Raw genomic sequence first — 22,037 nt, 5'->3', positions numbered from 1 at the left:
TATTAGAGAATAAATTAAATAGTTAACATGCTTATTTGTCCTAGGTAGCAGCAATCATCTTTCCATTCTTTTCTTTTTTTGGCAAGTAAAAATTACAAAATCTGCCTATTTATACAGAAACAGAATCCAAAAGCTAGAAGAAAATGTTTTCTGTCACTGTATACAAAACCTGAGGCTTTGGTGTTTTGCATTCATTTTTATGACAAAATAATATTGATGTCCCATGAAACTATAAATTACATTTACTGAGAGGAATCAACATTTATCATGAGTTTGTATTTCAGATTTTAAATGTACTTAAGTTATAAAATTGGCAAGCCATAAAAATTATTTATTCTGGGAATCTCCTGGAAAAAATACAAATATTATTTTCCCTACAAGTTACTTTAAAAAGTTACAGAGAACTTATGAATGATGCTATTCATTAATGGTATTAATTGATGCTAATGATAATATCATCTAAGGGGATTTTTACCTTTATGGCAGCATTAATGTCTTGAATTGCAGCAAAATTATTACCCATCTGAAGACAGACCACGGCTCTTCCTTCATAGGCTAAATAGCATTTTGGATCAACTTCTATGGCAATGGTAAAGTGATTCCAAGCTTTCTGGAATTTTCCTTGGGCCTAGAAAATTTTTCATTTACATAAAGTAGGAAATTGTCCATAACATGACAACTGTTTATGGTTCTAACCTAATCAAATAAAGCCTTTAGTAAGGGTAAATTTACATTGTGCTAAATCTAACCTATTTTAAACAAGGAAGTAGACTGTACTCTGAGTGCATTCAATTGACTAAATTACCTCTGAGTATTTATGCTAACATTTTAATTAATCAAAATAAATCTAATTGTCAGAGTCATCTCTTATGCCAGTCTTGGACAACATAAAATCATGGCCACCATAAAGTCATGGCCACTATATGAAACACCGATGTTTCTGACAATCACAACCACAAAATTTACACTGAACTCCATGCACAATAGGTAGAGATTGTATTTATTGCCTGGCATTGAATCTCCAGTTAAACATTTTATATACATATATAATGTTTATATATATATTGAATATAATAAAATAAATGTGTTTAATAAATAAGAGAAAAAATAATGGTGTAAAACCTATTTTGATAAACTGTACCGGCATCTGGAATTTTAGGGTACCTATACATAGTCCATGGAAAATGCATTTAAATCTGCCAAGTTTCTGTATATACAAACTTTAGCACCAACTGGAAAACAAGAAAAAAGTTAGGAGAGGGGCACTGTTAACTGAAAGGTATCTGAGTATTTCCTAGAGAAGACCAGGTAGCAACTAAACACCTCATCAGTGTAAGGTAGTGAGTTGATAAATGCACTGAGTCCAGAGTCTGTCCTTTGTATGCATAGGCTAAAAATCCACCTTACCAGAATCTCAGAAGCTGAGAAGCTGAGTCACATTAACCAAACAGAGCCCAGTGACTCTTGCATAAAACTAGTAAGATAACTACACACTGTTCTTTAACCAGCAAATCTTCTCCCTCTGGGCGAATTACATGAAAATTAACACTGCCATAAGAAATTCAGTGGAGAAACAAGGAATATAAGAATATTAAGCTGCAAACAGCCTCACAATGGGATATCTGTCATCTGTTCCTGAAATCCTTTTTGGCTAACCTCGATATCGCTAGTATGAGGCACATAGTAGGGAAATCTGTAAGAATTTGTTGAACAAATGGTTAGTCTTTCCCTTGGGCAGATCTTGGATGAAACGCTCTCTCTTTTTTCTCAGTCCTTTCTTTCCTGATTCAATCCTTCTTCCTACTGAGTGTTTCTCAGTCTTCTTTCAGGTTGATACATACCAACTGACATCTTCATAAAACAAAAATCTGATGTCATTGCTTTGGTTAATTATACTGGATTTCTTTTATTTTTTTAAGTGTTAATTTATTTATTTAACAGAGAAAGAGAGAGAGAGAGATTACAAGTAGGCAGAGCAGCAGACAGAGAGGGGAGGAAGCAGGCTCCCTGCCAAGCAGAGAGCCCAATGTGGGGCTCGATCCCAGGACCCTGAGATCATGACCTGAGCCGAAGGCAGAAGCTTAACCCACTGAGCCACCCAGGTGCCCCTATACTGACATTTCTAACTGGCCTGCAAAGCCTTCACCTCCAGTCATTTTCTACTTTCTATCCTGTCCTACAACACTCTCTTCTTGTCCATAACACTCCAACATTTGGATCCTCTCTTTCATAAGACATTCGAATGGGTTGTTCACTGGGTCTTAGCCCCAACTCTTAAGTCTGACTGATTACCAGTCTGTCACACTCAATTTAAATGTTAATTTCTCAAAAAGTTCTCTCTTCCCCTTAAACAAATCTGAGTTTCCTTGTTACAAGTTGTTCTAAAACCCATCCTTTTCCTTTGTATCACGAGTATAATTAAATAACTTCATATGATTGCTTGATACTCATCTCTCTACTAAGTAGTAAACTCTTTAAGAACCAAGTATATTTGGTTCACTGCTGTATCCCTAGGCCCCTATCTTAGGGGCTCAGTAAAATGCCTACTGAATGCAATGAATGATGATGTTGACACATTTCATTGGATTGCAGTTAGCTCTTACAGCTTTGGGAGTCATCCTGTCTCTTCCAATTGACTTTATAAATTTCTACTGTGATCTAATAATGACTAATTTTATGCTTAAGTCTCAGAGGGTGAACAAATTGTTTCCCTTATTAATGAGTCTTTGGGCATACCTCACTATAACCACCAATTCTAAAAATCACCTTCAGTATTATTGGATCAGCCAAACTCATTTTCAAATTTTAAAAAAATCAACTTTAATTGCAGATTATTAACAAAAATTTCTGCAGATTATGATAATTTGAGCACATTTTTTGCCCATTGTCTAAAATTTTAAATATTAAAAAAAGAAGAAGATTTAAAATTACTCAGTTCCTCCTCATGGAAAATATAACACACTTAGCACTTTATTCAAAGAATGTCACTACAAATTTTATTAATGCAAATAGGTTGGTGAGTGCATGTGTCAGGTCAGAGTGTTCCAGAAATCACTCAGAGACCTACTTGGTAACAGAGTAATGCTCTCCCGTCTTGCTGAAAGGACAAACACCTGGTCTCTTGCCTTCCCAGAATAGGCTCCCTGCCATCTGGAAGATGACCTAAATCCCTGTACAGTGGTTGTCTGACCCAGTGCATGGCTAAAATCCACTTCAGAACTTTTGTACAGTGTTTATTCTCTCTAGCTTCTCATTAATTCAACAGGACAATACCGATGGGGCCCAAGTATAAGTTAGTGAAACAAATGTTAGCCACATTCTCATATGTGAAACTCATCAGGCAAATTTCAAAAGTTGTCTGTAAGTGTGGGGGCCAGGTAAAGCATTAAGAAAACTCGGGTTCAGAGGGTCCACACTTCACTAGTAGTTCAGGTTCCTGGATATGGTCCCCAGGCAGGCTCCCTCTAACTAATAAACCCTTTTGGAAGCTCTGATCTGGATACTGATAGTAAGGGAAAGGTAAAATGTACACAACCAAAGAAAGAATATATATCCCTATCACCACTAAAGGGCTAAATATAGTCTTTCTCTTGTCCAAAAGGTGTTTTATGGGCTAATATATTGTTATATAACGTTACCTGCAAATTATAACCCAGGCTAATTCTGGCGTTTATATATGTTGGATTAATGTGCAATGCTTTCAGAAAGTCCTTCTGTGCTTGTTTGGTGGCTTTCTCATGACCATATTCCATGTAAGAATTTCCCCGTCCAACATAAGCATCCAGAAAACATGGATTAATTTTAAGAGCCCAAGTGAAGAAATCAACAGCTTCTTCAAACTCTTTATTTCTGAAAATAAATGAAAATATTGATCCTTTCTAGTGAATTTTCTAAGTACTTTTCTATGCATAATTTATTCATGAAGATTTGCTTTGACCCTTATAAAAAAAAACTTTCACTTTTTTTTATTATCTATCATAGGAAGTAAGTTCATATAACCTAAGAAAGTCTGACAGGGTCTTTGAAGATTTTGGTGACAGGAAAGAGGGAGGTAAGAGTCATTTTTACAACAGAATGTGTTGGGATGATATTTTAGAGTTCTTTTTTCAGAACTATAAATGTCTGAATAGCATTCATGAACTTATTTGATTGATGAAATATACTATTTAAATCAGAATAAAATAAGTGCATTTATGTATTTAATATTTTCTCATACAATGAAAGGAACCAAATTTTTATCATATAGGAGGCCTTACTTCAGATCTTTTATAAAGGCAAACACTTTTTGTGGACACCAGGAAAGGAGAAAAGAAAAAAAGGAAAATGCATTTGATTTATTAAGTTACGAATAGATGTGACTAAATGATAACTCTCTCTCTCTCATCCTTATTATTCTCTTGGGGAGTGAGGGCTAGAGAACAAATCAGTCATTTTCTCATGGCCAGAAAGAGTCACTTTTCCATCTTGTATGTGTATCTAATAATTACATTCAGTCTCAACTGGCACAGAGAACATCTAGGATCTTTTTTAAAAACTAGAACAAGGGAGCTAACACTGAGTAACTGCTAACTTACCAGGTACTGTGCTAAATGCTATACGGTAACTATGCTCTTTCACTCAATCCCTCCACCAATTCCTAAGCTAGTCATACTTTTCTACATTTTATATATTGAAAGACAATGGCTCAGAAAGTTCGCACATAGAAAATAACACGGTAAACGGCGTAGTGAGGTTCAGCAGTGCACGTATCTAAGATTCAGACTCGGGTCAACAACTCCAAACTTCACGTTTTTCCACACAGTCATCTCTACCTCACATTCTTCACCTTTGACATGCCTGCAGTTGGTGCGCAAGATTTTATATCTCAATAGTGTAGTCAGAAGGAAGGTGTGACGCTCAGAGCTAAACCTGAATGTGCAAATTAATCCTAATTCTTCAAAGCTATTATGAGAAACAAATGTGCATGTGTGAAAACCATTTAGTAAAGAAATGCTCAATAAAGATTATCATCTTTCTCCCACTCCCTTCATTACTTTCTCAAAAAGGCTTCAAAATTTAACAAGATGCATCACTACTTTACAAATTTTTCCTTTATAAAATACATGGAACCAAGGGAAACTGTTCTAGAGACTGTCATCTCCTAGATATTATTCAGGAATATTCCTTAAATTACTGTTTCCCAAACTTCAGCCCCTTCTTGGTGACAGTTGCCCTATGTTCTACCTATACTATCATTTACTGAATATTTTTCTTTAAGTCAAATCACCATTTTACTTATTTCAAAAAACAATTTCAATCCCATAACTATAAAATTATTTATTTAATACCATAAACAGAAAGCAACCATAAAAATAAACAAGTATTGGTGTTGGATACTACAGTAGTCTGTAGAAAACTGAACCTGAGGGCTGGACCATCTCGTAGAAAATGTAGGAAAGACAGAAAGACTAGCTTTTAGCTGAGACTTTCTCCTTGACATATTCAGAAGGTTTGAGAAAGAACTCATTTTGAAATTGAAAAGCACTCCAATATCTCACAATGTGATTGAATATTTTTAATGCCTGTCTAAGCCATGAAGAATAATTGAGGTACTTACGATATTTATTCCATGTTTTGGCAAACACTACCCAAAGGTGGGGCATCAAGTGTTCTGCCAGAAAACTGTACAAGAAACAGCAGTGAAATACCAGAAAAACTTGGCCTCTGATAATTCAGACAGGCAGAAAGTGAACACTCATGTATATGAGCCAATTGTATCTGTTAAGTTCTCTGTGGATTGTTACTAAGAAAACATAGGTTTATTTCCCTCAGTAGCTTAGAGTGAAATTGTGCTTCTCTCCTGATAACTGGCACTAGTGGAGAGGTGAAAGTTCACTAAATAAGAGTAACAATGCCTGAGGTTGTGTTCTGTTTACAGAGATCTTTTCCTCTGTACCTCTCAATCCCCTTCACCTATTTCTCTCATTATCCACCCCTGTCCTCACTGGTAACCACCAATCTGTTCTCTGTATCCTCAGAACATGAGGATGTTTCTGTTTTTGTTTGCTCATTTGTCTTGTTTTTTCAATTTCCACATTTAAGTGAAATCATACCCTATTTGCCTTTCTCTGTCTGATCTATTGGACGTAGCATAATATCCTCTAGGTCCATTTATGTTGTTGCAAATGGCAAGATCTTTTCTTTTTTTAATAGCTGAGTAATTCCATTGTGTTCATGCTTGTGTGTTTGTGTCTGCGTGTGTCTGGGTGTGTGTATTGTATCTTTACCCATTCATCTATCCAAGGGCACTTGTGTTACTTCCATATATTGACTATTATAAATAATGCCACAATAAATACATGGTTGCATAGATCTTTTCAAATTAGTGCTTTCATTTTCCTTGGGTAAAATAATGGAATTACTGGATCATACAGTATTTCTTTTTTTAAGGAAACTCCTTAATGTTTTCCACACTGGTTGTACCAGTTTACATTCCAACAGTGCACTAGAAGGTTCCCTTTTCTCCACATCTTCACCAACACTTGTTACTTCTTGTTTTTGGGGTACCAACTAAGATGACTGGTATGAGGTCATTTCTCCTTGTGGTTTTAATTTACATTTCCTTGATGATCAGTGATGTTGAGCATCTTTTCATGTACCTGATGCCATCTGTATGTTTTCTTTGGAAAAATATCTATACCAGTTCTCTGCCCATTTTAATCCAGTTATTGGGGGGTTGGTGTTGAGTTGAATAAAGTCTTTACATATTTCAGATATTAACCCCTTGTCAATATATCATTTGCAAATACCTTCTCCCATTCAATAGGTTGCCTTTTCTTTTTGTTCATAGTTTCTTTTGCTGTGCAAAACTTTTTATTTTGGTGTATTCTCCATAGTTTGTTTCTGCCTTTGTTTCCCTTGCCTGAGGAGACATTTCAAAAAAAAAAAAAAAAAGAAGTCACAAGGCTGGTGTCCAGGAGATTATGGCTATGTTTTCTTTTGGGACTTTCATGGTTTCACGTCTCACATTTAGGTTTTAATCTATTTTGAGTTCCTTTTTGTGTATGTGTAATAAAGTAGTCCAGTTTCATTCTTCTGCATGTAGCTGTCTAGTTTTTCCAACAGCATTTATGAGAATCTGTCTCAAAAACAGACTGCCTTTTCCCCCATTGTATATTCTTGCCTCTTTTGCGTAGATTAATTGATTATACAAACATGAATTTCTTTCTGGGTTCTCTATCCTGTTCCATTGATCTATGTGTCTACTTCTGTGATAGTACCATACTATTTTTATTACTACAGTTTTGTAGTATAGTTTGAAATCTGGGATGGTGATACCTCCAGCTTTGTTCCTCTTTCTCAAGATTACTTTGGATAACAAATTCTTTATCAAGAATAATTAGACAGCAGTGATTCTGTATAAAATGCATTTGGCTGATAGGTTGTTGTGCTCAGTATTTCCATCTATGTGTAGCAGCAAATTATTTACTTATCATGCATACCTATGGTGATTAAGCAAACTGAAATTTCCACAGCAATCTCAGTTCTCTCATCGTTTTCTTATATATCATTGAAATGCTTCTAGTATATTGACATCCAACTGCATCAAACACACTTCCCCACTCATACCCAGGTGGAAATTAAAAATCTTTGTGAGTACATATACCAATATATGGTTTATAAAATACAGTATCACTTTTTGTATAAACTAATCAATTTTAAAAGAAAAAATAAGACAATAATTGAAGCTATTTTTCTATACCTATCTAGTTATCATGCCTATAGTTGTTGTTGTTGTTGTTGTTGTTTATTTTAGTTAACCTACAGGGCAGTATTGTTTTCTGGAGTATAGTTCAGTAGTTCCTCACTTACATACAACACCCAGGGCTCATCATACTGAGTGCCCTCTTTAATACCCATCACCCATCTAGACCATCCGCCACCCACACCCCTCCATCAAGCCTGTTCTTTATCATTAAGAGTCTCTTATCGTTTGTTTCCCTCTCACTTTTTTTCCATATGCTCATCTGTTTTATCTGTTTTGTTTCTTAAATTCCACATATGAATGAAAGCATATGGTATTTGTCTTTCTCTGACTTATTTTGCTTAGCTTAATATACTCTAGAACCATACATGTTGTGCAAGTGGCAAGATTCCATCTTTTTTATGACTGAGTAATACTCCTGTGTGTGTGTGTGTGTGTGTGTACACCACCTCTTCTTTATCCATTCATCAGTTGATGGACAAATGGACTCTCCATAGTTTAGCTATTGCTGACAATGCTGCTTTAAAAATCAGGATGTATGTACCCCTTTGAGTCTGAATTTGTGTATCCTTTGGGTAATATCTATTAGTGCAATTACTGGATCATAGGGTAGTTCTATTTTAGCTTTTTGAGGAACCTTCATACTGTTCTCCAGAGTGGCTGCACCAGTTTGCATTCCCACCAACAGTTCAAGATTGTTCCCCTTTCTCCACATCCTTGCAAAAACCTGTTGTTTCTTGTGTCGTTAATTTTAGCCTCACTGATGTGAGGTGGTATCTTATCATGGTTTTTATTTGTATTTCCCTGATGATGAGTAATGTTGAGTGTCTTCTCATGTGTCTGTTAACTATCTGGATGTCTGCTTTGAAAAGTGTCTATTCATGTCTTCCACCCAATTCTTAACTGGATTATTTGGTTTTTGGGTGTTGAGTTCAGTAAGTTCTTTACAGATTTTGGATACTAATCCTTTATCAGGTATGTCATTTGAAAACATCTTCTCCCATTCCATAGGCTGACTTTTAGTTTTGTTGATTGTTTCCTTTGCTGTGCAGAAGATTTTAATCTTGATGAAGTCCCAGTAGTTCATTTTTGCTTTTTTGTTTCCCTTGCCACCAGCAACATGTCTAGTAAGAAGTTGCTACAGCCAAGGTCAGAAAGATTTCTGCCTATGTTCTTCTCTAGGATTTTGATGGATTCTTGTCTCATATTTTGGTCTTTCCTCCATTTTGAATTAATTTTTGTATATGGTGTAACTAACTGGTCTAGTTTGATTCTTCTGCATGTTGCTGTCCAGTTTTCCCAATACCATTTGTTGAAGAGACTGTCCTTTTTCCATTGGATAGTCTTACCTGTTTTGTCCAAGATTAGTTGACCATATAGTTGTGGGACAATTTCTGGGTTATCGATTCTGTTCTGTTGATCTATGTGTCTGTTTTTGTGCCAGTACTTTACTGTCTTGATGATTACAGCTTTGTAATATAACTTAAAATCAAGAATTGTGATGATTCCAGTTTTGTTTTTCTTTTTCAAAATTGCTTTGGCTATTCAGCATCTTGTGGTTCCATACAAATTTTAGGATTGTTTGTTCCAGCTTTGTGAAAAATGCTGGTGGCATTTTGATAGAGATTACTTTGAATGTGTAGATTGTTTTGGGTAGTATAGGCATTTTAACAATATCTGTTCTTCCGATCCATGAACATGGAATGCTTGTTCATTCCTTTTTGTCCTCTTCAATTTCCTTCATATGTGCTTTGTAGTTTTCAGGGTACAGATTTTTTACCTCTTTAGTTAGGCTTATTCCTAGGTATTTTAATGTTTTTTGGTGCAATCGCAAATGGGACTGATTCCTTGATTCTTTTTTCTGCTGCTTTATTATTGGTGTATAGAAATGCAACTGATTTCTGTGCATTGATTTTATATCCTGTAACTGCTGAATTCATGTTTGAGTTCCAGCAATTTGGGGGTAGATTCATCTGGGTTTCCACACAAAGTATCATGCCATCACTGAAGAGTGAGAATTTGACTACTTCTTTGCCAATTTAAATGCTTTGTATTTCCTTTTGTTGTCTGATTGCTGAGGCTAGTACTTCTAGTCTATATTGAGCAATAATGGTAAGAGTGGGCATCTCTGTCATGTTCCTGATCTTAGGTGGAAAGTTGTCAGTTTTTCCCTAATGAGAATGATATTTGCTGTGGTTTTTTTGTAGATGGCTCTTATGATACTGAGGTATATTCCCTCTATCCCTACACTGTGGAGAGAGTTTTAATTGAGAGGATGCTGTATTTTGTTAAATGATTTTTCTGCATCAATTGAGAAGATCATATGGCTCTTGTCCAGAGAAGATCATATGGCTCTTGTCCTTTGCTTTATTAATGTGATATACCACGTCGATTGATTTGCAAATGTTGAACTACCCTTGCTGTCCAGGGATAAATCCCACTTGGTCATGGTGAATAATCCTTTTCATGTCCTACTGGATCCTATTGATTAGTATTCTGGGGAGTAATTTTGGTATCCATGTTCATCAGGGATATTGGTCTGTAATTCTCCTTTTTGCTGGGATCTTTGTCTGGTTTTGGGATCAAGGTAATGCTGACCTCATAGAATGAATTTGGAAGTTTTCTTTCCATTTCTATTTTTGAAACAGCTTCAGAAGAGTCCTATTAACTCTTCTTTAAATATTTGGTAGAATTCCCCAGGGAAGCCATCTCTCCCTGGACTCTTGTTTTTTGGGAGCTTTTGATTACTGCTACAATTTCTTTGGTGGTTATGGGTTTGTTCAGAGTTTCTATTTCTTCCTGTTTCGGTTTTGGTAGTTCATAAATTTCCAAGAATGCATCCATTTCTTCCAGATTGACTAATTTATTGGCATATAGTTGTTCATAATATGTCCTTAAAATTGAATTTCCTTGGTGTTGGTCATTATCAGTAGACATGGTGTCAGCTAGTTGTTTGTGCTGGTCCTCTAGGAGAGAGGTCTGTTGTGCTGATTCTCTGGCTGAATTGTTTCAGTGGAAATGTGCCTCCAGGGCATGGGGGTGGGAGGAAGGGGGGGCTTGGTGTAAGGAGCTCCAGCCTCCTCTGGGCGGCATTGGTTTGCTTCCTGAAGGCTAATGGTGCTGTTGGGCAAGATGAGTATGGTGGTGCCCTGATCTTTAGCCTCCAAGCTGAAAGTCTGTGCCCCTACTTTTCAGTGCACCCTCATGGAAGAGCAATCAATCACCCCTCTCATGTCCCCAATTTCTCTCAGAACCCTGTATTCATTCTGCCTGTGTCCAAACTTCCCCACTTCTATGCCTGGGAACAGTGCAGCGTGTTGGAGCCACCCATTCTTTCAACCCAGGGAATCTTCGGACTATGCTTTCAGTCCTGGGATTCTACCTGACTTTGTCACCTGAACACCTTTAAGCCAGGCATGTCCTCCATGGCAGTGGACTACTAAACATCCAGATTTTGCACTCCACGGCTTCTAATACTTTGTGGCAGCCTCTGTAAGTAGTCTCCCTCCCCACAAATATATCCACAGCCATATCTCCCCTAAGTCAACTCCACATCTCTTACTGTCCAAAGGTGGTCACTTTGCTACTTATGGACTTGCAGTTTTTGTTTTCACAGACGTCTGATTGATTTCTTGGGTGTTCAGAATGACTTGATAACTATCTAGCTGTGTTCAAGGGATGAGAGAAGCTTCGGGTCACTCTACTACTCTGCTATCTTAACTCCTCTATAAGCACTAAAGTTTAATGAGCATCTAATCTATTCAGACTAAGTAAATAATTATTAAACCCTAAAGTTAGAAAGAGACCTTGAAAGACACATAGCAACCTCTTCAAAGATGACAATGACAAAAATCAAGTCCAGAGGAGGTGACATTGCCAAAACCAGAGACTTCCCAGCCCCCTGTACAAATAGAAAGAAAGAAAGACAAACAGAAAGGCAACTTAGAAAAAGCAGTCTCATTTTTTTGAATATGTAGATATCACACAAAATCCTAGATTGAAGCCTTTGTTAAACAATCACATGGCAGTTAAAGAACAGAGGACGTGGTCAAGTATCTAGAACAGGATATATATTCAGCCAAGACATAAATTATTAAGCATCAATTACAAATATAAAAAATTTAAAATTAGCTTTTTTTAATAAAATGTGTTTTGATAAATATAAAATAATATGATCACTGAGAAAGGTGCATGATTATCATTAGAGTGTCCATAACTATGGACCATGTGCTGAGTGTGCAGGCAAGGCCACAGACATAAAAGCCCACTGCATTTTCCAAATTAATCACATACGTGACCAGATGTGCCCTACTGAGTTGTACAAATAAATCATAAATACCTCCCAATACTAAAGAATGTGGCTTGCAGAGTCAAAGGTTCAAAATTACTTTATGCAAATATTAAAAAGAACAAAATAGACATTAAATAGACATTCTGGGATAAAAAGTGGCTAGGACGTGTAACTGAGTAAATCAGGCTTTCCCTCTGTGGCATTTTTTTTTTTTTTTAAATCTGAAAGTGCCTTTCTCAAAGAGATCTAAAAATTAACTCTACCATAACACTCTTAGTAACCAAATTGGACAACAAGTAGGATATTCAGCCTAAGGAATGTTGTCTCCTAGCAACCACAAGAGTGAGAGCCAGATATATACAAAGGCATACTTCAAAAGTCTGCAACCCCATGAGTTCAAAGATCAAAGTCCTAAAATTTAAAGATTTATTCCTTTTTTTGAATTTTCCAAATGGGAAAACTTTTACTTTCCTCACTATAAGACATCAATAATGAATCTCAGTACTTAGAAACCAACCTGCTGTGGTATAAGCATATTATAGCTTACCTTGAAAAAAAAAAATACTTTTCCTGGAATAAATATAACCAATCACTAAACATTCCTTATTGCTAAATTCAGTAAAACTTAAAACACATGGAATTGGGACTGTGAGTTATCAGGGCTTTACTGTTGATTTAAATTCTACTTTTATTAAAGGACAATAGAGATTCCAGTCGGCTGATGAAAGTTGGGTTATTTGGAATTGCAAAGCAGTATCAGCTTAAGGAGGCTCTGCCATATAGACCCAGTGATTACATTTCATAAAAGAGCTCAGGAACTGACACAGAGAGAACTTTACTGTCTCTAATAGTTGCTAAACATAAGAATGAGGCTGAGAGAAATTTTGGAGTCTTTTTTTTTTTTTTAATTTTAAGAGAATACAATGACCTCAGACATTTTTGGTCTGCACTCACCCACCAAAACAAACACATCAGTCATCATTATTCCAACTCTTTTTAAGAATGACAATTACCTAAAGAGATGAATTGTACAAAGGTTCCTGGATTAACATAGACAATGGTGTGACTATGTTTTGCTTTCTATATAAAATTAAATGTCTGAGACCCGTTTAGGCTTTTTACCTCAATGACACCTTTTACAAGTAGCAATTATTATATTACTATGTTCATAAAATTAAAAGTCTGACTCTCAAAGAAAAATGTAGCTGTACTATCTGTGTCCTAAAGGGGGGAAAAAAAGAATGCTGATTTCCTAAATAATTCAAACTATGTTCTATTCTCTAAACTGGATATTTACACAGCCTAGCTTACATAATTTGTGAATATCCAAGTTTCTCCTCCAATTAATTGCTGTTGTTTCATGAAAAATAGTACTGTAAACTATCACTTAATCGAATATATCTCATCCTACCAAAAAATCTTCATGGCTAAATCTCTATGCTTTTTAAAGCAAAATGACCAGAAACTAAGTTTTAGATGCCAAATGTATATGTAGAAACATAAACACTACTGTTAACAAAATCTACCTACTCTCATATTATCTGAGTAACTTTTAAACCGATTGTCATCTATATTTGAGCCTATTCTTTTCTCCCCTTCTCTAACTAACTTTTTTTTTTTTTTTTAAGTAGCCCCCAATACAGCCCCTAACACAGGGCTCAAACTCATAAACCTGAGATCAAGACCTAAGCTGAGATCAAGAGTCAGGATGCTTAACTGACTGAGCCACCCAGGTGCCTCATTACTTATTTTTATAATAACCCCAGAAACAGGTAATAATGTTTTAAGTAATGAGTTTTTTATAGATTTTCTTATATTTTGGGGACATTTACTGGTATTGTTGTAATTAGTTTTAGATTTACGACTACGTTTTCTAAATGCAAAATTTTCTTGAGACTATGTTTTGAAATCATTCTCTCTTCCAGGAAACAGGCTTTATAAAAGTTAGTTCCATTTTATGAACAAAATTAATTAATTTTATTTTGTTCTTAGCTATTTCAAGCTATGCATGATTTTATTCTGTATATTACCAAGGTCCTTTCCAGTAATGGGGTTGTATCAGATGGGTTCCCCAATGCCATGATGCAGGTATTTCTTGGAAGACTTGGCTAAATCATTTATTATAATGACACATTCAGGGGGGCTCCCCACTTCTCTACAGGGAATCTTTGTGTCTCTCCCCATTTTTATACTCTTAGTTCCACAACATTTTCCTGTTTCTTTTATTTTTCTATCATTATAAATATGATGGTTCTACCTGCTTTCACATCAACATAAATTGCACTCCATACCTGTGATAGCACATGGCAGTTGCTTGACAAAGGCTCACATTAGTCTTGCTTATCAGGGCAGCTTGTTTAAAATCCTGAAATAGTTTTATAAGCTGTTAATTTTGTAACATTATCTTTTGTGCTTTCTTAAACTTCCTTCTAACTTTGATTCTACCATGAATATACTTAACACAAACATTAAAATATACATCTTCCTCAAACTTTATTTTTCATTTTAGTATCACAGCTGATGAGAATGGATGGAACAGAGGAAACCCATAACTGAAAAGTCACTCAGAATCTTATGCTACTGGTTTCCACTTTCCCTGTGGCTTTGCCCTGCTCTGTGTAATGAGTTATTTCATCTCCTTTCTTTTTATTGTTTTTTCCCAGTGCACTCACCAGAGACTTCCCCTTCTAGATAGAAATGGAAATTCACTTGGAGATAAGTTTTGGCAGTGTATGTTTAGAGGACAAACAGGCACCTAGGCCCAGGAAAGTGTGTAACTGGGTGGTTTGTGTGGATTGACTAACGCTGCTCCTACTTTGGAATCCACACTTCTGGGAAGAAGTACGTTGTTTTGTCCAGAGATCCTAGAAGCTCTTGAGAGGAAGCAATGTAAACTCTAACCCCAAGATTTTGAGTTAGAGAAGTCAGCTAGGATAGACCTGAATGGCCCTGGGGGAGGAGGAGGTTAAGAGAATAGAAAGTGCTAAGCCCACAAAAGGTCCTGACTTTGTGGCCCTAACACTCACTGTCCTCTCTTAGGCACTGAAGAGGAGCTAACCTTAATAGGTGGTCTCCCTCTCCTTCTCCTTCTCCCTTCCGCTTTCCTTCTCTTTGCTCCTCTTTCATCCACCAACCTTCCCAGGCTGTGCCACAGGGAGGAAGCTGGCTGTCTGGTGCGGGTAGAATGAGATTTCTGCAAATACTGGTGTGAAAGAGGGAGCAATAGGGTCAAATTAACACTCTACGAGCACTTCCTAGGACTCTAGGAGGGTATGAGTCACATCGACCAATCTGTGACTGCAGACTCCCCATTTAGATTCCTCAAGTATATTTTGATATTAAATGGAAATATTTGGGAAAAAAACAATTAAGTTATTGTCTACTCAAATATAATCTAATCAGATATCCTGCCGGCTAGCTGCCCTACAAAGATTGATTTTGCTAAAATGGAGGCAAATTTACAAGGGTGAGATTCGTTACAAACATTCTTATTAATTTGAGGGCTGTGTGGAGTGACCACTAACTTAAAAGATGGAGAATACCAAGTTTTATTTTGTAATCAGATATAATTTACAAATGGCAACTTGACTTTACATACATAACTGTTATTATGCTATATGGAAATTAGGCATTAATTATCAGCAATAGACATAAATGATCACTGTTAGCATTACTTAGAATAAAGCTAACAGAATTTTTATGGTTTTTCTTGTCTGCATGAATCTTTTCTCTAATATGGAGATCATAAAAAACAAACCACATGAAGTCACTCACATACAAAGCGAAATCCCAACTCCTATTCCCTCCACTGATGAGTTTATTTGTAAAGACCTTTACCCACACTGTCTCACTTTCTGTGTCAGAAGGTGGACTCTTGACTTTATTCCTCCCTGTCTCCTCTAGAAACTTGCTCCTCCATAGTCCTGGGGCTTTCTCTATCTTTAATCATTGGCTCACTGCCCTGCCCTAATGTGCCTTCCTTCAATCCTCCCTCCCCCAAAACTGCACTTGGCCTTGTCATTCTAACTCTTGTCACTATCAATCCCCTTGAAGGCATGGTCAACACACAGCAGCCATGTCCCCATATCCCCTCAACTGATTGTTCTTGTTCCATAAGGCCAACTTTATTTTGTAATTGGTAAACTGTCTCTAAAGGTATTGGTTCTTTATTTATTTTTATTCTTATCAAAGTAAGCTTTATATACAATGCATGAGGTCTAATAAAACTCGAAAATGTCCAAAGCTTATAAGGAGCCCCACTCCCCCTCTTGCTCCTCCTCCCTGTACCCAAGTCTACTGCACAAAGACAATTGCTCTCACAACTTGCTAGGTTTTGTTCTGCTATTTACCTTCAAATTTCTAATAACATGAGTATTGTATCATGTTTAACTTCTGACATAGGATAATATTTAGCTATCTTACACCATCATTTCATACACCTCCCCTTCTGCCACTATCCCATATACCTATGGCAATGCATTTGTTTGTTTTAGTCTCTGTTTCACTTCCCTCAAGTGTAGGCTCCTTGGCTACCCATTCATTTTTAAGTTTGAGGTATTAAAATCTTCAGTGGTAGTTTTGGTTGCCCCAAAGAGCTCTTCTCCACTATCTTTAACTTTGTGGAATTATATCCTTTTATTCGTTTACTGTTTTCCTGATAGGTTTTCAAGAGGACAAAGAGATAAACAAATGTTCTCAAGCCAACCAGCTTAACCATTAACTTCCTAAACAATGCCAGTCTAAATGCTGCATTCTACTTCCTGGTCAGTGTGTTCCTATGAAGGTAGGACATACAACTTTCAATTAACTAAAAGGTTTTCAGTGTTTGTCCTACTTAACCACACTATTTATCAATCACTCCCACTAAAAATTTTTCCGTATGCAGGTTTTAAGACTGCTTTCTCTTTTTTTTTTTATCTAGCCCTCTTAATATTAGGTCTTATATTCTTTCACTGGTTCTTCCTCAACCTGCATTTTTTTCTTAATTTAATGTTTCAAATTAATAGTTTCAAATTAATATTTTTCACTTTACTTTGAGAAAAACATCTTTTTTTAAACTTTTAATTAGTGTTTGCCTGGCATGCTTTTTTTTCCAGACTTTTTCATTATATTTAAAGTATGTTTCCTAGAGTCAAAATATAGCTAGGGCTTTTTTTTTTTTTTTTTAAGACATATTTATTTATTTGAGATAGAGAGGTGGGGAGGAGCAAAAGGAGAGGGAGAGAGAGTCTTAAGTAGACTCCACACTGACCATGGAGGCTGACTTGGGGCTCAATTTCTCAACCCTGAGATCAAGACCTGAGCTGAAGCCAAGTCAGATACTTAATTGTGCCACTCAGGTGCCCCTATAGTTAAGGTTTTTTAAAAATTCCAATCTGATATTCTCATTATTTTAGTAGGTATATTTGACTGTTTCTATTTAATGTAACACTGATATGGTTACATTTAGGTCTAAATTTTATTTTTTGTTTTCTTCTGGTTTCCTCTGTTTTCTGTTCCTTTGCTTTCCCTTTCCAGACTCATTTTGAGTTTATTTTAATTTTTTTTAATTCCATTTTAATCAATCTCTGGTCTTTTTGACTAAGGAGGCCACATTTAGGCAGAAATCTGAAAGGAAAGGAAGGTATGAACCACAAACAGATCAGTGGGAAGAGCATTCTATGTTTAAGGAATAGCTTGTAAGATGATTCTGAGGCAGGAAGGGAGCGTGGCATTTCCAAGGAATAGCAAAGGGCCAGAGTGGAGTGGCCGTAGTAAGAAAGGAGGAACATATGACAATGAAGTCAGATGAGTAAACAACAATCAGATCATGTAGGGTCTTGGCTGGCCATAGTCAAGAATTCTGATTGCAAAAGAAAAAGAAAAGAAAAGAATCCAGATTGCATTCTAAATGTTATAGGAAGCAATGGAATGTTTTGAGCCAAGGAATAATTCGACCTTCTTTATGTTTTTAAGAGGTCTCTCTGGCTGTTGTGTAAGAAACAGCATGCTGGGGAACAAGAACAAAATCAGAGAGGCCAGTTAAGAAGCTACTACAAAGTCCACAAAGGAGAGATGATTGTGGCCTGAATTAGGAGGACAGCAGTGGCAAAAATGAGAAGTGATGAATTCAAAATGTGTTTTGATGGGAGAGCTAACTGGACTGACTCATGAGTTGATGTGGGGTAAAGAAAAGAAAGGGTTAATAATGATTGCCACTAGACCATGAGCTCCTCAAGGACTGGAACTCTGTCTTAATGATCTCTGTGATTTTACCACCAATGCCAGTTACTTGCCTTGTGAGAAAGAACATAAGATTTGGAATTAAGAAAGATCTGAGTTCAAATCTTGCCCTTCCTAGTTGAAAGATTTTATTAAGTACTAAATGGTATATACTTGTTAGATAACACAGGGCCTGAATTTATTCCCCAAGAGCTGAAGTCTTTCCCTCTCAACCCCCATTTTCCTCACTTGTTCCGCTCAAATACTGTGACCCAGAGTTCCATAGCTCACTTGCCTATCCCAAAAAAGTTCTTTAGCCTCTTCTACCTGAGGGAATTCTAAATGGTATATCTCAAAACCAAAACCTAAAGGAGTTCAACTCTTAAAATTACATTTCTTCATAGTATAAATTCCCTAGAACAAGATTTTTCAGACACCTCCTTAATAATAAGTATTTCTGTGGGAGTAGAATCTCTAAATTTAACTCTAGGACACAGAAAAATAATACAAGCCATCTCTAAAGGTGAAAAAATTAGGGAACACTCATTACATTCTTATTGTTATTCTTATTCTCATTGTTATTCTGTTGTCATTCCTCAGAAACACAAAAGCAAAACTACCATTATTTAACCGCCAACTTCAAATTACTATTTGATTTTTGCCTCATATCTCTTAATCTTAATTCCAAAGTTAATTTAAAATAGACAATACAAATAAGATAAAAATGAAAATGATGAATTTTGTTTAATTATAATTAATAACAATTAATTACTAAAATACATTTTAAACAACCTATTTCTCTTTTGATACACTGCAGATGCTCTTTTATTGCAATTCTGAGTGCCTGTTTCCAGTAACTTAAAAGTCTATTCCCAGTAGCCTATTTTGAGCAGCCATTTTCTGCCCTATGCTAAACAAACAGATTTATTTTTATATATTTTCAGTGGGGAATGAGGAAAATTCTGAATGAGGAAGAATTAGCACCGAGCTGCAAAATAAACTGATACATAAATCATTTTATTTGCCAAATAATTGAGTTTTATTTGTAGCCAAGATACTCCGTGAGAGAAGGTGAGTTTATTGATAGTTCATCAAATCAGAAACACTTTTTTATATATTAACTGTTTACCTGTAATCAAAACAAAGTAAAAATACACATTTTTGAGCAAAGATGGTATTATTCATTCAAAGTACTTCAATATAGTTCTTGCTAAGTTTTTATTGCTTGTTAATATTGCCATTTGATACCAAGAAAAATTTGTTCACTAGTTTTCAGAAGAGAATGTGCAAAATCAAGTGGGTTCATTTTTACAAGTAAACAGGAAGGAAGGTTTACCTCCAATGCGAAACTATACTGCTGTAACTCTACGTAGATGAGTCCACGATTAATGAAAGTATTTAAAGTCACAGTTTCTCCAGCATCAAGAAGAAGCACAATTCCATAATCTATTAATGCCTAAAAATAAAATAATCACTTACAACATAGATTTAACTCTTTAGGGCCTTGCCACATTGGCTATGAACAAATGTGTTTATGCCCAAACTAGGACCTAACATTTAATGTGACTTACTTTTATGGCCAAAAATAATCACTCAGATTTAAAGGGTCCTGTTAACTAAATATTACAGACACTGCTATGTTTTTAATAAATGATCCACACTGTGCTCGCCTTTCACATGTAATCTCTGGATCATCCTAAGGATTTTTATTGTATATGGTTTGGAATGGTTGAGGGTGGGAGACACAATACCCTTCCCCCTCTCAGTAGTTTCACCAAATGACTTTTGACATGAAAGCACAGCGCTTGTTACCTTTTAAAATTTAATTCCTTTTTAGTGTTTTATTGTTTTTCCCACTGAAACCTAATCTTTATGGAGGCAGAGTTTATCTATTTTGTTTACCATTGTAAAGCCAATAACTAACTCAGTGCCTGCCTCTAATGGCAGTAGATAAATTTTTGTTGAATGAATAAATCACGAATCAATGAAAATCGATTTTAATACACTAACAAATAAGCACTCATTGGAAAATTACTTCAAAATATTTTGATAAGCATACTTGTATTTTGAAAGACACTAATCCAAACTAAGAATTATTAATGCATAGGACCTTTCTCCATTACTTTAATCTTTTTTTTATTTTTTCCAGTGACTCTATACCAGGTACTAAGAATAGCATAAATCTGGGTTGGAACTTAATCTCTTATTTTCCTACTGAACATTTTGTCCAAAAGTGCCATATGGATTTCTATGATGTTTAAATGGGGTGTCTCTCAACTGGATGGGGGTTCTCAGATATAGGGTGCTGATGGGGTGGCATGGGCAGTGATAGATTTCACCTGAAGCAAAACAAAGGAGGTAGAAGTTAATCAAATACACAGCAAGTGAGTGGGCAGGCAGGCCAGCAGAAGAAAGCCTACAAGGAGGTAGTGGGTGGACGCTGTTTTTAAAGAGGGAGGGTGAAGAGGTATGCCAAGTTTGGAATCTCCTCCTTTTTTAGTAATTGTGTCAGGTTGTAAAAAGTCCTTTAGTTAGTTAAGGCCTACAGATATTTTAAGGTGGGTCACCTGACTGGGCTTTCTATTCAGCCAGGGGGTGGCTGTGGGCCGTTACTACCTATCATCGCTCAAACCTGTTTGCCTGAAAGTAGCCTCTACTGTTTCATCAGAAAAGGGTCAAATTTTCTATGCCTGTAGCTCATGCTAACTGAAAATACAAATAAGCATTTTACTATTTGCTCATTGGTCCTTCTCCAGTATTTCATTACCAAACACTCAAGTGTCTAAAAGAACTGTACAATTAAAAATCCTGATATCTGTGTTGTGACAAAATTATAAGCAAACCTCTGGCAGAGCTGTAAAAATAATTCATAATATGCATAAAACAAAACAAAACTAGAATGTTTGCAGTTTTCCTGTCATGGAATCCCAGAATGTAAAACCTGTAAGATGCCTTAGAGATCCACTAAGCAGCTGAATAGGTGACACAGGAGGAAACAAAAGGTGGGAAATGAGATGTCATGAAGGTCAGTGAGCAGGATTTGGATCATGCCTCTGCTATTATTACTAGATCTTCAGTCTTGGGGAAATTACTTAACACTAAGCCTCACTCTAGTCACATATAAAATTGGAATATTAATAACATCATATTGTTGTAAAAGTTCACTTAAAAATATTTTGATTGTATGTTGGTAAAGCATATAGCTCAGTGCTTGTCACCCAATAAGCCCTAAGTAAGTGGTAACAGTTATTTATATTGAAATGAGGTGGTAGGAAGCAGAATTCCCCTCTTCTTAATTTTTTATGATAGCATATCTTAGAAGAATGCCTAAGTGCATTTTCTGCAGAAAGGTACTTGGGTTTTCTCACTCTAGTCACGGCAAGAATGCTGAGAAACAGGTGGAGAGAGACAAACAGGGAGGGGCAGACACTGTTAAATGACATCCGGTCCACACGCTGGAGGTCAGCTGGTTTTACAAAGCCACCTAAAGACTGTTAGCCAGAAGCAAACAAACCTGTGAACGCCAATCCAGGTTTCTACTCTGTGTGACTTGGATATGTTCCTAACTTCTCCCTGCTTCCATTTCCTCCTCTGTAAAGTGTCTCCGTTGGAGGAAATGTGTGAGCTGGCTAGCAGCTCTAAGATAACCAATATGTCATTATTCTAGTTAGATCTCCAGGTAGTTTCTCATTTTAGAACACTGAATTAGAACACTGATTCTGCTAGATATCAGAGATAACAAAAATGGGAGTTCCCTGCCCCCACCCAGTCCATTGTTTGTGGCTTCAGAGTTACCCAGAA

The 22,037-nt window shown here is 36.2% G+C and overlaps 1 protein-coding gene across 2 annotated transcripts in view; it reads right to left on the bottom strand.

The window, feature by feature from the left end:
* TTC6 (tetratricopeptide repeat domain 6) overlaps positions 1 to 22,037 on the bottom strand; it is a 214,642-nt gene that overhangs the window by 11,906 nt on the left and 180,699 nt on the right. For both annotated transcript variants that reach the window (XM_032344066.1, XM_032344067.1), the window contains 4 exons: positions 19,573 to 19,692; positions 14,327 to 14,400; positions 3,639 to 3,849; positions 476 to 628 (listed from right to left, as the gene is read on the bottom strand). In XM_032344066.1, coding sequence (XP_032199957.1) covers positions 476 to 628; positions 3,639 to 3,849; positions 14,327 to 14,400; positions 19,573 to 19,692 — 558 coding nt within the window. The remainder of the gene's footprint in view (positions 1 to 475; positions 629 to 3,638; positions 3,850 to 14,326; positions 14,401 to 19,572; positions 19,693 to 22,037) is intronic.

This window comes from Mustela erminea, chromosome 5 (genome assembly GCF_009829155.1).
Source record: "Mustela erminea isolate mMusErm1 chromosome 5, mMusErm1.Pri, whole genome shotgun sequence".
Classification (NCBI taxonomy): domain Eukaryota; kingdom Metazoa; phylum Chordata; class Mammalia; order Carnivora; family Mustelidae; genus Mustela; species Mustela erminea.
Note: the sequence above shows the minus strand (reverse complement) of the source record. Positions and strands in the feature narration are given on the sequence as shown.